The sequence below is a fragment of the Periplaneta americana genome, chromosome 3, assembly GCF_040183065.1.
Source record: "Periplaneta americana isolate PAMFEO1 chromosome 3, P.americana_PAMFEO1_priV1, whole genome shotgun sequence".
NCBI classification, from domain to species: domain Eukaryota; kingdom Metazoa; phylum Arthropoda; class Insecta; order Blattodea; family Blattidae; genus Periplaneta; species Periplaneta americana.
This window is the reverse complement of record NC_091119.1, coordinates 114,359,112-114,375,471: the sequence shown is the minus strand read 5'-3', so window position 1 is coordinate 114,375,471 and position 16,360 is coordinate 114,359,112. Positions and strand designations below refer to the sequence as shown.

Below are 16,360 nucleotides of genomic sequence, written 5' to 3'. Positions count from 1 at the left end.
GAATTGCTGGAATGACTTTGCTATCGATTTAACATGGCCTAATTTTTATAAAGCTTTATTTTTATTATTATTATTATTATTATTATTATTATTATTATTATTATTATTATTATTATTATTATTATTATCATCATTATTATTATTATTATTATTATTATTATTATTATTATTATTATTATTATTATTATTATTATTATTATTATTAACTTGCCGTTGCGAATTATTACAAGATGTCATGACTTACACGAGTAAGTCATCCAACTGCATAAATTCATATTCGTTTGTTTTTAAAGCATTGCTATATACCTCAGGAAAAGAAAAGCAATGAGAATAATCTTACATTCCCTAGATATTCTGCACGTAGTGGGCACATGCGCCGATAGCTAAGCAACAGGAGCTCTAAAACTGTGATAAGGTTAGATGAGAGGAGAAATTAATATATGGAGGTTGAGGACTCTGACAAATTTCGAATGGGTTAGATGAGGGAACTAAAAAAAGGTCGAGGACTGTGACAAGGTTAGAGTGGTTGGATAAGGCGATAGATGAGTGACAATAGAGTGAGTATTGTGACTAGTTTTGACAAGATTAGAGTGGGTTAGAAGAGGGAACAACTATAAGTGACAGGATGTTGAAGACTGTGATAAATTTTTAGTGGGTTAGCTAAAGGGAGAACTAAGTGACCGGGGGTCGGTGATTGTGATATGGTCAGAGTGAGTGATATGAGGGGATAGCTAAGTGACAGAAGACGGAGGACTGTGACAAATTTTGAGTGGTCTGTGGCAAATTTTGCGTGAGTTGGATGTGGGGAAACTAAGTGACAGAAGACTAAAGACTGTGATAAATTTTTAATGGGTTAGATGAAGGGATAGCTAAGTGACAGGATGCCGAAGACTGTCACAGGGTTAGGATGAGTTAGATGAGGGGACAACTGAATGACAGGAGACTAAGGACTGTGACAAATTGAGTGGGTTAGATGAAGGGATAGTTAAATGACAAGATCCAGAGGACTGTCACAAGTTTGGAGTTGGTTAGATGAGGGGACAACTAAATGACAGGAAACTAAGGACTGTGACAAATTTTGAGTGGGTTAGATGAAGGGATAGTTAAATGACAAGATCCAGAGGACTGTCACAAGTTTGGAGTTGGTCAGATGAGGGGACAACTAAATGACAGGAAACTAAGGACTGTGACAAATTTTGAGTGGGTTAGATGAAGGGATAGTTAAATGACAAGATCTAGAGGACTGTCACAAGTTTGGAGTTGATTAGATGAGGGGACAACTAAATGACAGGAAACTAAGGTCTGTGACAAATTTTGAGTAGGTTAGATGAAGGGGTAGTTAAATGACAAGTTCCAGAGGACTGTCACAAGTTTGGAGTTGATTAGATGAGAGGACAACTAAATGACAGGAAACTAAGGACTGTGACAAATTTTGAGTGGGTTAGATGAAGGGATAGTTAAATGACAAGATCCAGAGGACTATCACAAGTTTGGGGTTGATTAGATGAGGGGACAACTAAATGACAGGAAACTAAGGACTGTGACAAATTTTGAGTGGGTTAGATGAAGGGATAGTTAAATGACAAGATCCAGAGGACTATCACAAGTTTGGGGTTGATTAGATGAGGGGACAACTAAATGACAGGAAACTAAGGACCGTGACAAATTTTGAGTGGTTTAGATGAAGGGATAGTTAAATGACAAGATCCAGAGGACTGTCACAAGTTTGAAGTTGGTTAGATGAGGGGACAACTAAATGACAGGAGACTAAGGACTGTGACAAATTGAGTGGGTTAGATGAAGGGATAGTTAAATGACAAGATCCAGAGGAATGTCACAAGTTTGAAGTTGGTCAGATGAGGGGACAACTAAATGACAGGAGACTAAGGACTGTGACAAATTGAGTGGGTAATGTCACAAGTTTGAAGTTGGTCAGATGAGGGGACAACTAAATGACAGGAGACTAAGGACTGTGACAAATTGAGTGGGTTAGATGAAGGGATAGTTAAATGACAAGATCCAGAGGACTGTCACAAGTTTGAAGTTGGTTAGATGAGGGGACAACTAAATGACAGGAGACTAAGGACTGTGACAAATTGAGTGGGTTAGATGAAGGGATAGTTAAATGACAAGATCCAGAGGACTGTCACAAGTTTGAAGTTGGTTAGATGAGGGGACAACTAAATGACAGGAGACTAAGGACTATGACAAATTGAGTGGGTTAGATGAAGGGATAGTTAAATGACAGGGTTCCGAGGACTATCACAAATTTAGAGTTGTTTAGATGAGGGGACAACTAAATGACAGGAGACTAAGAACTGTGATAAATTTTGAGTGGATTAGATGAAGGGATAGTTAAATGACAGGGTCCTGAGGACTGCCACAAGTTTAGAGTTGGTTAGATGAGAGGACAACTAAGTCACCGGAGGCTGAAGACTGCAATAACTTTTAAGTTGGTTAGATGAGCAAGTAACTACTAAGTGACAGGGGGTCGATGACTGTGATAGGTCAGAGTGGGTTATATGAGGGGATAGATAAGTGATATAAGACGGACGACTGTGACATTTTGAGTGGGTTAGATGAAGGAATAGGTAAGTGACAGGGTCCCAGGGACTGTCACAAGGTTAGAGTTGGGGAGATCAGGGGACAACTAAGTGACAGGAGGCTGAAAACTGTGACAATTTTTAATTAGGTTAGATGAGAGGATAACTAAGTGACAGGGGGTCGAGGACTGTGATAAGGTCAGAAGTGGGTTATATGAGGAGATAGCTAAGTGACAGAAGGCTGAGGACTGTGACAAATTTTGAGTGAGTCAAATGAGGAGATAACTAGCGACAGGAGGCTGAGGGCTGTGACAAATTCTGAGTGGGTTAGGTGAAGGGATAGCTAAGTGACAAAAGGCAGAGGACTGTGAGAAATTTTACGTGGATTAAATGAGGGGATAACTCAGTGACAGGAGGTCGAAGACTGTGACTAGGTTAATAGGATGGGTTATAAGAATGGAGCTAAGTATCAGCAGGCCGAGAATTGTGACAAAGTAAGCGAGGGTTATATGAGGAAATAGCTAAGTGAGATATAGGTTATATGGCATTGTTACTTTTTCAAATTTTTCGACTTATTGTAGTAAGTGAAACAAAAGTATATGTTCTATAAATCCTCATATTTTAAATATCATGCTCATTTTTTTTAGACTTTTTTTCATCCAATAACACCACGTGCCCGTCTCGTACAGAAATTTTTCTCTTTAACAAAGCATTACAATACTTAATGTAGTCAACATAACGCCCACACTTGTGCGGATCTATATGCATAACGGAAAAGGTCGATTACTGTGTGAATTTCGCTTGTTTAAATGTACACGAATTTTTAATAGCGACGTACTGATGTTTATGTAAAGATAGCCTATACAAATTTACATAGGCTATTCAGATCTGTAAAAAAATAAAATGACGATATTGAAGAAATGACTGATGAAATCAGGTATTCGAAATAAATCTAGCCTAAGAGATTTAAAAGCATAGGCTAGGCTACATTGGAAATCGTATTCCAGTGTCTTTCGATGAAAGGGGCTACATCCCTAAATCTGAATCTCTTCAGGGCAAGGTTAAAATCTATTGTTACCATCTTGCTATCGACTTCTCCTTTAATGTCCAATAATTTAGCGTTCATAGCAGTGTTGAGACCTGCAATAACACTGAACAATACGTCGAAATCTTATTGAGCTTGTAGGTAGGGAAGAAACAATGCAAGATATTTCAAAGCCTGACATAGAGGTTACCCCATTTTTAAAAGGAGCAACTTTCAAAAGACGTAACAGACAGACTTGAAAAAAAAATCACAAGATTGAAATCATACCGTAAATATAGGTCTAGGCCTAATATTACATTTTGGGGTCTTGTTAAAATTCCTACTCAAACGACTGACAATATTTAAATATCCCACTTAGCTGACAGCGAAGAAGCCGAGTTCGATTCCCAGTAGATTGTATAATATGTCTTCAGAATTGGTAGCTTTGGGATTGATTTAAGCGTTTCTCGTGCTTAACACATATACATATGTACACACTAATAAAATTGTGATTTGAAAATTCCTGACAAAAGAATTAGGCCTACCAAGATTTCAACACAAATATCAATATGGAGCACCACATAGTTATATGTGAAATAAGATAACGGTATGAAATGCACTGTCGTAATTTCTACATTTAAACAATATCGGCCTACTATTTACTTAGTTTGTCAACAATTATGGACAATAAAGAAATGTACATTTCAGCTGCCTAAAATGAAACAATAAAGGTTCACTTACATTATATAACTTAGCTTAAGCTAATAACGCAGTTTATTTCTGATAAACATTCAGGATGTAAATACAATAGTATTACGTCGAACAACTTACCTTTTTAGGTTTGAAGGCATGTACCGCGTTCAGTTTTCCAAGTCTATGAGCAGCAAACAGCAATAATCCACCTCCAGCGACACACACGCACGTCGTAGATATTACACGCACTGTTTTAGCATCTCTAAATGTAACAAAACTCTGTTTAGGAACAGGGGATTTTACTTTAAATTGCAAAATTCTACTACAAACCCTACCCAATGTAGCCATATTGAACTGATTACAGCTGATTCTGTAGTCACTAGACAGGGTAGCCAACCGCTCTCTTTCCAACTATCATTACATATACAATCAGTTGCCTCTTACTTTTACATGTAACAGTAAATCTGGTACTTTCTTTTTGAAAATTCTTACGACAATTAACAACATCTTGCTTCTAAACAATTTACATGCAATTTTAGATAATGATAGTTTTATCACACTTAGTGATATTTCGTTAAATTAGCTTCCCTGACCTGATCAATGAGAAATTGTTATACCAAGTGGGTTTATGAAAAATATACGAAACAAAACTACTCATATAAGGTACAGTACCTAATTCTGTAGTTCGATTCCAGTCCATGATAGAAATTAAGACAAATAAGAACAGAAATAAAAATGAATGTATTATAATATTTCGTTCTGCTTAACATTAATTAATGAATTTGTAATGGGAGACTATAAGAGACGTAGTGAGTGTGGTTGTTTATTTTCGGTTAGGGTTACTCCTGCGGTGGTTGAGTGGTCAGACCTCTAACCTGTCACGCAGGCGGCTCGGGTTTGAGTCCCAGTCAGATCTGGGATTTTTCAATCCATAGTGACACTTGTGGAGGACAAGGTCGCAGTTGGGGTTTTTCTGGGTTTAACTTAATTGGGAGGCCGGAGAGAAATGACCTTTGGGGAGGCCGAGACGTAGATGGGAGGATAATATTGAAATGGATTTGAGGGAGGTGGGATATGATGGTAGAGACTGGATTAATCTTGCTCAGGATAGGGACCAATGGCGGGCTTATGTGAGGGCGGCAATGAACCTCCGGGTTCTTTAAAAGTAAGTAAGTAAGTAAGGTCTTTAACTGTGACGAACTCTTCTCCCGTTCACTATTCTTTCCAGTGCATCTTTCAGCAGGCAGTTTCTTTTCAGCCAGTGACACAACCAATTCCTTTTCCTGATCAGTTTCAGTATTATTCTTTCTTTACCCACTCTTTCCAATACAGCTTCATTTCTTATTCTGTCTGTCCACTTCACACGTTTCATTCTTCTCCATAAATTATTGTGTAGTATATCTGCAAATATATATTATTTAACATGATTATTGAAACATAAATTTCCTAAATAAATTATCCTAATAGGGCTATGTATAGCCTATTATTAATTTACGGTAAATATACATTACCGTACTGTAGGAACTTACTTCCGGGTTAGGGTCTATCCATGGGCAGAACACTATGAATGAATGAATGAATGAATGGATGGATGAATGGATGAATGAATGAATGAATGAATGAATGAATTATTGTTAATAAAAATTATTTCACATTACAATACAAACATTTGAAATCTTAAATGTATTCTATGTTGTGATTGACATTATCCATTCATTAATAAATGTGCAGTCTACTCTGATACCTTATCAAAATTATTATATACTGACGAATTTTCCAAAATAAAGCTAAAATAATTCAAATCTCTTTTCTTTTACACACATAGACCTATCCGGGTTTGTCCTTATTCGTGAAAGTTTGTTTTCCAAATTTGTTTATGTTTTCTAGAGATAATTCTTCTAATGTCAGTCTTTCTGGAAACTATCCTTATAATGGACTCCATGTGAGAATCTGTCAAACGTGGTCTTAGCCTGGTTTTATTGATAATCATTTGTGAAAAAAAAACTGTTTGCACCTATAAATGTTCCCAAATATTGGCATTACTCCTGGTGAAAATTGTTCTGAATGTTCGGGAAACGAGGTGGAATTTAAACAAATAAACAGTTTCTGTAAAATACGAGGCATATACCTACGAATATTGAGAATGATTATTTTGTCCTAGAGACGAAAATAAGTGTTAGTTCAAAGGAATTATTTTCACTATACAATTAGAAAGCCATCATAAAATTATTAATACAGAATTTATATTCAACTTATCGTGATATTTCATGGCAAGTCGTGACGCATGTGGCAGAATGTCTAATTTAAGTATGGAACAATGCAAATTATGGCGGCATTGTGTTCAAAACGACGGCAAATGCAACAAACAGTTGACTGGCGCCTAACGCGACATTTTTGAATCTGATGTATCCACGCCCCAATATTTCACGCATTCCAGTCCTATCGACATCTGAAAACGTCTGCATCGAATGTGCAGCTACAAACTTCCCCTCGAGGATAGATTTCTTTCGGAGAAAAAGGAAAAGAATTAAAGTCCCTTCAAAAGTCATAAGAAAGAGATGTGCCTCCTGGCGCTCTGGTGGACAAAGGAGGAAGCTCCATTGTATGTAAATCGAATGAGACGGACGCACAACCACAAAAACTTGAGTGCGTGAAGGGGTTCTTCAATTTTGGGTGGGCGGCGAGGGTGCTCGAAGGGGTGGGTGAGGCAGGAACAATGCTCGGGTTAATGGGGGATAAAAATAATGCGTCCTTATCGAGTTTAACTATCGACATATTGCTTGCCGCACATCACAAGAGTGTGGGTAAGTAATGGATTTGTATCAGTCAATAAGGGACAAGCGAGCTCGACAATGCACGATTAATTTCATTGTTTTTCTAGTGATGGATAATAAAGTTTGTTGAAAGTACTGCGACTGAAAAGTGGCCTGCTTGTTTCACTCACCGATGCCACGATCTTTGTACTTGATATCTAGCTCGTTATAACCAACAATTTTAGCCACCATGCAACTGTTACTATCAGAGGCACTACCCTTAACATATATAAGCCTATATTACAATAATCTTCGATGTAAAATTTTAACTTAAATTGTAACTATCTCACAGGTACCGCTTTTAATGTAATGATTAAGCCCATATTGCGATACTCTTTATTGTAAAGCTTTAACTTAAAGTACCGGTACAACTTTAACAGATGTAATGCCCTAGACGAAATGTTTAAGCCTATAGGCCTATTACAATAATATTTGCTGTAAAATTTAACTTAAAATACCGGTACTACTATAACACAGATAACGCCTTTGTGTAAGAATGTAGTTTCCAACAAAATTTTTAAAGTGCTTGTCCTCAACTTTGTTGAAAGTAGGCCTAATATTGCCTGCACCATCATTTCATACAGATCTCTGCTAAATTCGTCCGCTGACACTGAATTACTAGTTGGAAGTAGATCGTCAAACTCACTTCTTTTTATCAATTTCAAATAGTTTGTCTTTTTATTTACAGTGCTGCTTTAAATAGTTCACTATCTTTAAGAATATTTTATGTCAGTCTTACATAAATTACACACAATTATGTTGCCACTTACACAGACATACTGTCTTCCGAATTTCTCTACTCGCTTCTGCAGTTTCCTACACTTGTTTTAAGCACTTTTGTTTCAACTAATAGTGCATGATATTATAAACATTGCTAAATTGAAGCATACTGTACTTATTTAGGAGTAAGAAACCTGTTGTAGAGTGACCCTGTAGTGCGAGCGTGATTGTGAGTAGAGTCTCTTTGAAAGTCACGTGCCATAATGTATACCCCGCGCGGTGTATACATTACGGCACGTGACTTATACCGATTCCAATGTTGTGGGACTAAGAAAACGGTCTTTAGTTATGAGTCTGCGCACTACTAAAACCTAACTGTTCGAACATTGCAGAGACATCGCCTCCGCTAGTAGTGCTATTCACGTGGTATATAAGGATTTAAGTGAACGGTATAATGTATTTGGCATAAAAGCAGTCACCACTCACTAACTGCTCAAGCAGTGATGTATCTTACCAGCAGAGATAAAGCATGGCATAGGCCTATATATTTTCCGTAGAATATTAGTGCTATGTGTTCAACGGACGATACACTGCAGATTGAATAATAGCCCAGAACAAGGTTGTAACTCTCATTTCTCATAAATTGACTTTTTCGTGAATAATGGTTGTTAATGATGCGCTATGTGTAATGGTTGCACTCGTATTAAAATCAGCACACATGTCTGATTGTCAACCTTGCTCTAAAAATTAAAAGTATATATAGTACAATGAGTTTTTCCCCATTTTTGAAGAATTTGTATTTGTTTTTTACAATTTTGTTCTGGGCGGCTATTCAATTATTCGTTGATATTGGGCCGTTTATTTTACAACTTATACAGAAAGGATTGGATTATGACAGTTAAAATGGGTGTACCACGAGAAAATGTCTTCCAGCACTCAGCAACATTATATATGAAAACTTCAAATTCCACTGTCCAGGATTTGAACTTGAGATTCCGACGCATTAATAATTATATCGAAAGCTGGTTCAACCTGTAAGGGAGATTACATTGTCCCCAAAAACTCAGTTTTGTTGTTGGTGGAGAGAACAGAAAAGCTATCGCACAGTCTTGCGGTTGTAGACCTACTCGCTTACTTTTGGAAGCGCCTGTACAAGAAAACGACATTCTTTCGTGTATGTTTTGAAGACATCTGAGGCCAGCGATACAATGAGTATTGTCTTGCGATCTATTTCAGATGTAAGGACCGAGTAATGCGAGGTGTCCATCCATCCATCCGACTCTCTTGTCTGTCTCCTGTCTTGCTCCATGACTCTAGGAAACAACCTTCCAGTTGCTCCTTTTGCATTTAAGGCACGCAATCTCTTACGAGGCGCACCGTTAGTGGAAGGGAAAAACAGCCGGGTTTTCACATTGGAGATCTTACATCAAATTCCGGCGAATTCGAGTGGAATAGACCTATATGGTTTACAAAGAATCTGTTGGAGTAGGTTTTCTCGATGTGCTCTCTTTTCCCTCACCACCATTCCACAACTTATCCGAAATTCATTTGGTTTTCATTATATATGTATTAATTATTAAATTAATAAATTAAAATCTCAGGGTTCACGCCTAGTAGAGTCAAGCTTTTAATTGCAAAAGCACAATGTGCACCGGTCCACCTTTCCAGGATGACTAGATGGCATTGCATTGGCAACAGAATGTGCGCACCTCTATTGTACTGTGAGAGATATAGGCTACACTTCTTAAAATCGCCCGTTCTTCGACCGGACTCTGTAGTTTATAATGTTTTATTGTATTACATGAGTCAATGTTTATGAAACGAGCGACTTATTTTGACAATTGCAACAACTGTATAACATTATAAACGTGTTTCATATACTTTTATTTTTGTATGGCAGCATTATATAACAATTATTAATAAAGAAATAACATATCAAATTTATAATAATGGATAATTTGATATCATGGTCTATGAAGAATGAGTGGCCATGACAACAGTGATGTATGGAATATTATTGCACGGAAAATCTTTCATAATATTAATTTTATGGCACGAATTATGCCGCCGTAATAGAAGTCATTAAGTTTTAGATGGCATGGTAATATTGTACAGCACTGACAGGTAGCATAATGTGGCATACTGTGCATGATTTTGACTTACGATAGAAATTGTTTATAATTCTGGTATACAAAACATATTATATTTTCCTCTTTAATGGTTTGTTTGTTTTTATAGTGCTGCTCATTACTTGACAGGCAAAATACAATCAGAAGCTCATTTAATCAGCTAATGCTTTCACAAACACATACATTTTAAGTGCGAATTTTTTAAAATATCCAATTAATATTATAAATGATTACAAAGGTGAATTGCTATATAATGTTAAATAGTGTAAAAATAATAGTATGTACTTACATCTACTCCAATCACACAACTTATATTGAAGTCAGATATCTTACTTTCTGTGACTACAGAAAATATGCTTTCAGAATTGTATTTTTTATTTGGGTGCACAGTGAATGAGTTTATTTCCGTATATCTTCTAAATGATGATTAAATACAGTTAACTATAAGGGGAAAGAACTAATTTATTACGAAACGCGTAAAAATACAATGTGATACTTTGTGTCATTTACAAGACACCGATTACTTTTACCACGTTGTAGAGATTATTTTAATTACTCTTAGATACCAGTGAGTTCTTACTTGGTTTTCATGATGCAATATGACTTAATTGATACGTAACGGGTCGTTACAACAAATGGTAGTTGTTACGCCCTGTACCCAAAAGAGAATTAATTGAAAAAATCTGTAGTAGTTTATCAGAACAAGATGCGACATCCCTGACTTGAACAAAGGGATGTTTAGTGAGTTGTGACTGATTGAATTTTCCTTCCCCTCATGATTGATTGGCGTCTCGTTTTGACGGCTACATCGTGGAAGTATAATTTGTGTCTCGGTTACACAGGGCACACCTCGCACGATAGTGTGTCTTGCCTCATTCGTACACGATAAGCGTTTTACGGACTCTGCATTGGAAATACATCGCGTGGTGCTCTCATACTGTCCTTCCTGCGGAGATGTAGTCCTGGGAGGTCACTGTGTCTGGGTATCTTCCTATATCTTTTAATGAAGTGAGACACAGCCTCTACCTACCAATAAACTACATATATTACCACTACCACCATCATCATCCATCATCATCATCATAATCATCATCATCATCATCATCATCGTCATCATCATGAATTTCAAAGTTCTGTGTTGAAAGAACATTTCTTCTCCCAGGAAAACCTCTGAAACCGTTGAGCTCTTTTAATATCAGTCTTCTTGACTTTATCCCTGTATATTTGTACTGATAAAAAAATTGGGGATTCTTCCAGAATCCATTCTCTTCGTGTGAATGTGTCATTTTAATTGTCAAATATGATTTTTATTTAACGAATAGAAAAATTTGATCCACCTCTGATTTCTCTGATTAGTTAGAATCTTACATTCTGAATTTTAGAATATGTTTTATGAAGTTCTAGAGTAGTGTGTTACTTCTTACATTCCCGGATATGCTATTATTGATTGCCACAAGGCAACTGAAATTTATTAAAGGTCTTACTAATAAACCGTGTAGTTTTTATACGAGACTTATGCACAGTTGAGACAGAAAACGTTACTAATAAGCCATGTATAAGCGATGAACATATAAACAGTCTGTAACTATACAACGGGAATTGCTTTGTTGCAGTAGTTACGAGATTAAGCAACGAGTTATATACACGAAACCCCTTGTTTAAGCGTTGTATATAGAGAAAAAATGGCAGCCCCTCTAAAAGCTGTTTGTATCGACTGCCATTTAATGATGATGGTTGCTTTGTAACCACAGAAGAACAAACCAAAGAGCACAGAATAATTAGAATAATATTGCTGCAGCTTGTACTCTTTGACCAAAATATAGTGCGATAATCGATCAGAACCAGTTGTACTATCGATACTTAACACGGCACACTAGAGCGCTCTACTGGATACAATAGAGAACCTCAGATATTCTATCACGGCCGACTTGATGTTCCCTTCGCTTTTTTGTAAGGAAGAAGCAAAGCGAGCATCAAGTCGACCGTGATTCTATTACCTCTCGTAATGAAGTAATGACGAAACTATGACGTAGCTGTGTAACAGTTGTACTGGTATATATGACCTATGTAGTGATTATTACTGTATAGTAATATAGTATATTATTTTATAGTAAGGAATTCGCACACGACTTATAAACGAGCTACTCATTGTATAAGACAGTTAAACGTCTGTATATAGAGTTTTTAACAGTAAGACTGTAAACGTATTCCATTATTAGACTATAATATGGTTAGAACGTATACGGTATTCCAAATTTGTAAAAATAGGAACTCGTCCAAATTATGTATTATTCAAAGCAATTTTTAATGTAATAGTCACAAAAGTTATTATTATTTTATGATGATTATTATTATTATTGTTATTGTTATTATTATTATTATTATTACTATAATTTTAAGAAGAACTATGTTTTCAGACAGTGATCACCTTCTTCTATGACGTGCCCAGAATAACCAGATTATGATTTGATTAACTGTAACTTTCTTCTTCCTCTACACACTCTTGACTTATCGCGCGCATTCGATGTAGTACCACACAACATATTGTTGGTTAAACTACAAACAAACATTTCACCTATGAATCTCCCTCCTACTTTTTTATTATGAGAAAGTGAAAAGACAAAACTAAAGACATTTATTAAGAAGAATATTTCAGTCAAAAAAAAAAAAAAACATTATTAATCAAGAATGGAGAATTCGGAATATGACGAAGTTTCAAATTATGCAGGTAATAATAAATTATGTAACCAATTTGAATTCTTCCAATGCTGCCTTATATAGGCTATGCTGAAATCAAGTTTTCCATCTGTTTACAGACCACAGAGGTGAGGCTGACTGGTCTGTAATTTTTTGTCTCTGAGCGAGACCCTGACTTATAAACTGGCACCACTATTGCATCTTTCCAATCTCGCGGGACAGTACCATTGTTAATTGATATTTCAAATATACGCACTAGATAGGGAATCATGGCTTCCCCTCCCAATTTTAGTACGTCTCCGGCGATACCATCAGGTCCTACTGATTTATGAGTTTTCAATTTAGAGATCCTTCTCTTTATGTCCCTAGGCTTGATACAAAACTGACCCTATTTTCCACAGAATCTAAGTTACGTATTATTGTTCTCATCCCAAAAACAGTGGCATAATAGGAATTTAGCTTTTCTGCTTTTTCGCTGTCCTGTACAATAAATTGATTAAGGTCATTTTTTAGAGGGAGGCTCGAATAGTTTTCCTTGCGTCGTCTCTTCACATATTTATGAAATTCCTCCCACCTGTTTTGTTTACCTTTGAAAAGTTTATATAGGTAATTTTCCTGCGCTATCTTTTTCGCATTAAGCAATAGTTGTGTGAATTTTGTGTTACAACGCTTTCCTTGCGATGACTGTAGGATTTCCTTAGTTTTCTTTTCAGTTTCCGTATGTATTTATTATAATATTCCGGATCGGGATTGTTTGATAAACGTTTAACCGGGATACATTTCTGTATTCCTGTTAATATAATCTGCTTGAACTCCACCCAGCATTCTTCTACACTACTGCCCTTTACTACCCATAATGAGTACTTTTCTCTAAGATAATTTTGGAAGCCTTTTCTGTCCGCTTTGTTATATTGCAAGATATTCTTGATCTTTGTTCCGTTTTGCTTGTGTGTATGTGATCTGGACTTGTACTTAGCGTTCCATAATATTTCAAGAATTACTGCGTCGTGGCCACTAATAACTTACCTAGAAACACTTCAATACCTGCGACTATTTCTGAAGGTCTTAAAAGAAATATGTCTAGTAAGGAATCTCCTCTTGTTGCCCTATTTGTTATTAACTTACTTACAAATGGCTTTTAAGGAACCCGCAGGTTCATTGCCGTCCTCACATAAGCCCGCCATCGGTCCCTATCCTGTGCAAGATTAATCCAGTCTCTACCATCATATCCCACCTCCCTCAAATCCATTTTAATATTATCCTCCCATCTACGTCTCGGCCTAACCATAGGTCTTTTTCCCTCCGGTCTCCCAACTAACACTCTATATGCATTTCTGGAATCGCCCATACATGCTACATGCCCTGCCTATCTCAAACGTCTGGATTTAATGTTCCTAATTATGTCAGGTGAAGAATATAATGTGCAGTTCTGCCCTATTTGTTACTTGAATTAAGTTATGTTTCCAGATGAGTGTGTTTACTCATGACTGGGACTAACCCATCCCTTCCTCTATTGTACCCTGCCAGTTTAGGCAGGGAAAAATTAGGTCTCCCGCGACGATAACATATTGACCGCGAATGTGTCTATTTTCCAACATATCTCTTATATTAAACATTACGTTCAAGCCTTCTTTCGGAGCCCTGTATAAACCGATGATGTGAAATATGTTTCGCGAATAATCATCCACTATGTCTACACCCAATATTTTGAACTCTGAGTCTTTAAAATTTTCAGCGCTCTGCAGACACTCTTTTATACATACAGACATAGACAAAAGTATTCATACACAATCATGATTCAAGTATAATACTATTATCTCACATAATCATGTTTATTAGTGATCAGTGTTATAGTAAAATACGATATCATAGTATGTATTATATAAATATAATACAATACTTTTTCTACATTACACGATAAAGTTATAAGACGAACTTGTATTTGTTTACAACGATTTTTGACAGAACAGAATTATTCGTACAGTGCGTGTTGAAAGGGATAAATGAACTTGTGAACAATAACCACTCCGACTCAATTGAGTACTACATGCTCATAGACAAGGTCTTATTGTCTGGAGAGAGACTGCTCCGTTGAAATGAGGGTAAAAAGTAAGAAACGTCTGTTGAAGAGAGACGAATAATTCTCTCACTTCAAAATGAAGAAAATCAAATTCCGATACAGCAAAAACAGTTGGAAGGTGCCGATCTGCTCTCCAAAGCATAATAAATAAGTTCAAAGGTGAAACAGTGTTAGTAAGCAGTCGAAGAAGTGGACGTCCAGAGAAACTTTCTACAAAAGAAGAGAGGTATGTAATAAACTTAATTAAGAAACATCCTAGAACAACTTCATCTGAAATAGCAGCTCAAGTAGATGATCATCATCATCATCATCTTCCTAACAAGTATTAGGCCAAGTGGCCTGTTACGGTCTCAAACTAGAATTTTCAGTCCATCTCTTCTTTGGACGGCCTAGAGATCTTTTGCCATATGGATGGTAATGAAGCAGTGCTTTTGGAATTCTGCATCGATTCATTCGTTCGAGATGATCCTTCCACTGAAGTTGATATTTGCTGATGAACTGCATAATGGGTTCTATTTGAAGTTCTTGCATTAGGTCCTCATTTTTTTTATGATCCCAGCGGGTATATCCAGCTGTTGCTCTCATAAACCTCATCTCACTTGCTGTTATTCTACTGACATCTTTATTCTTCACAGTCCACGCTTCACTACCATAGCTTAATACTGGCTGTGCTAAGGTTTTATACAAGCCTATTCTTGTGTGTCTTTGTACTAGTGAGGGTTTCATGATTTTATTAATGATCCCCATTGTTTTATTATATTTACATATTTTTTCAGCAATATCTACTTCATCATAAGGTGATAGTGTATAGCCAAGATAAGTGAAGGTATTTACTCTTTCTATTATTTTATTATTCAAACAGATTTTGCTTGGTACAGGGAATTTCCCACAAAATGACATGATTTTAGATTTTTCAATATTAATTTCCATGTTATATTTTTCACTGACCTTATTTAAATTGTGTACTGAATATTGTAAATCATCTTCAGTTGATGCCATGAGAACTAAATCATCAGCGAAAAGTAAAGCATCAAGCTGCAAATTTCGATTAATTGGAATAAATCCATGTCGTGTCTGTCGCCAATCTTGAATGATTCTATTTATATATATAATAAACAGAAGTGGCGAAAGGCCACAGCCTTGTCGTACTCCACTATAAATGGGTCGCCACTGTGAAAGTTTATTGTTGCTTCGAATTGCTATGATGGTTGTTTTATATATATTGTAAATATTTTGTATAATCTGTTGAGGTACTTGATCATCTGCCAAAATCTGAAGTAATTTATTCCGATTGACTTTATCAAAAGCCTTTTTAAAGTCAATGAATGCCATATGCGTTTCTAAATTAAATTCTCTATGTTTCTGAACCAGTAATTTCAATGCGAAATATCCATCACAACAGGATCTTCCTCGACGAAAACCATTTTGTTCCTCACTGATAATATTGTCGTAATGCTTATTGAGTTTGTTTTTCAAAATATTTGCATAAATTTTATATCCTGCGTTCAATAAACTTATTCCTCTATAATTATCCGTAATTTTCAAATCTCCTCTCTTATGTATAGGAATTACAATATATTTAGTCCAGCTTTCGGGAAATCCTTGTCCCTCCCAAATCAAATTTAAAAATCTCAAAAATCTTTGTAGAAATTTATGGCTAG

General features: G+C 36.2%; 1 protein-coding gene across 5 annotated transcripts in view; it reads right to left on the bottom strand.

The window, feature by feature from the left end:
* LOC138696396 (calcium uptake protein 3, mitochondrial-like) overlaps positions 1–16,360 on the bottom strand; it is a 1,041,982-nt gene that overhangs the window by 367,780 nt on the left and 657,842 nt on the right. Inside the window, exon 1 of one of the 5 annotated variants that reach the window (XM_069821304.1) lies at positions 4,399–4,616. The exons of the other annotated variants lie outside the window; for them this stretch is intronic. Within the exon in view, the coding sequence (XP_069677405.1) occupies positions 4,399–4,608 (210 nt within the window). The 5' untranslated portion in view covers positions 4,609–4,616. Of the gene's footprint in view, positions 1–4,398; positions 4,617–16,360 lie in introns of those variants that run through there. 5 annotated transcript variants of the gene reach the window in all.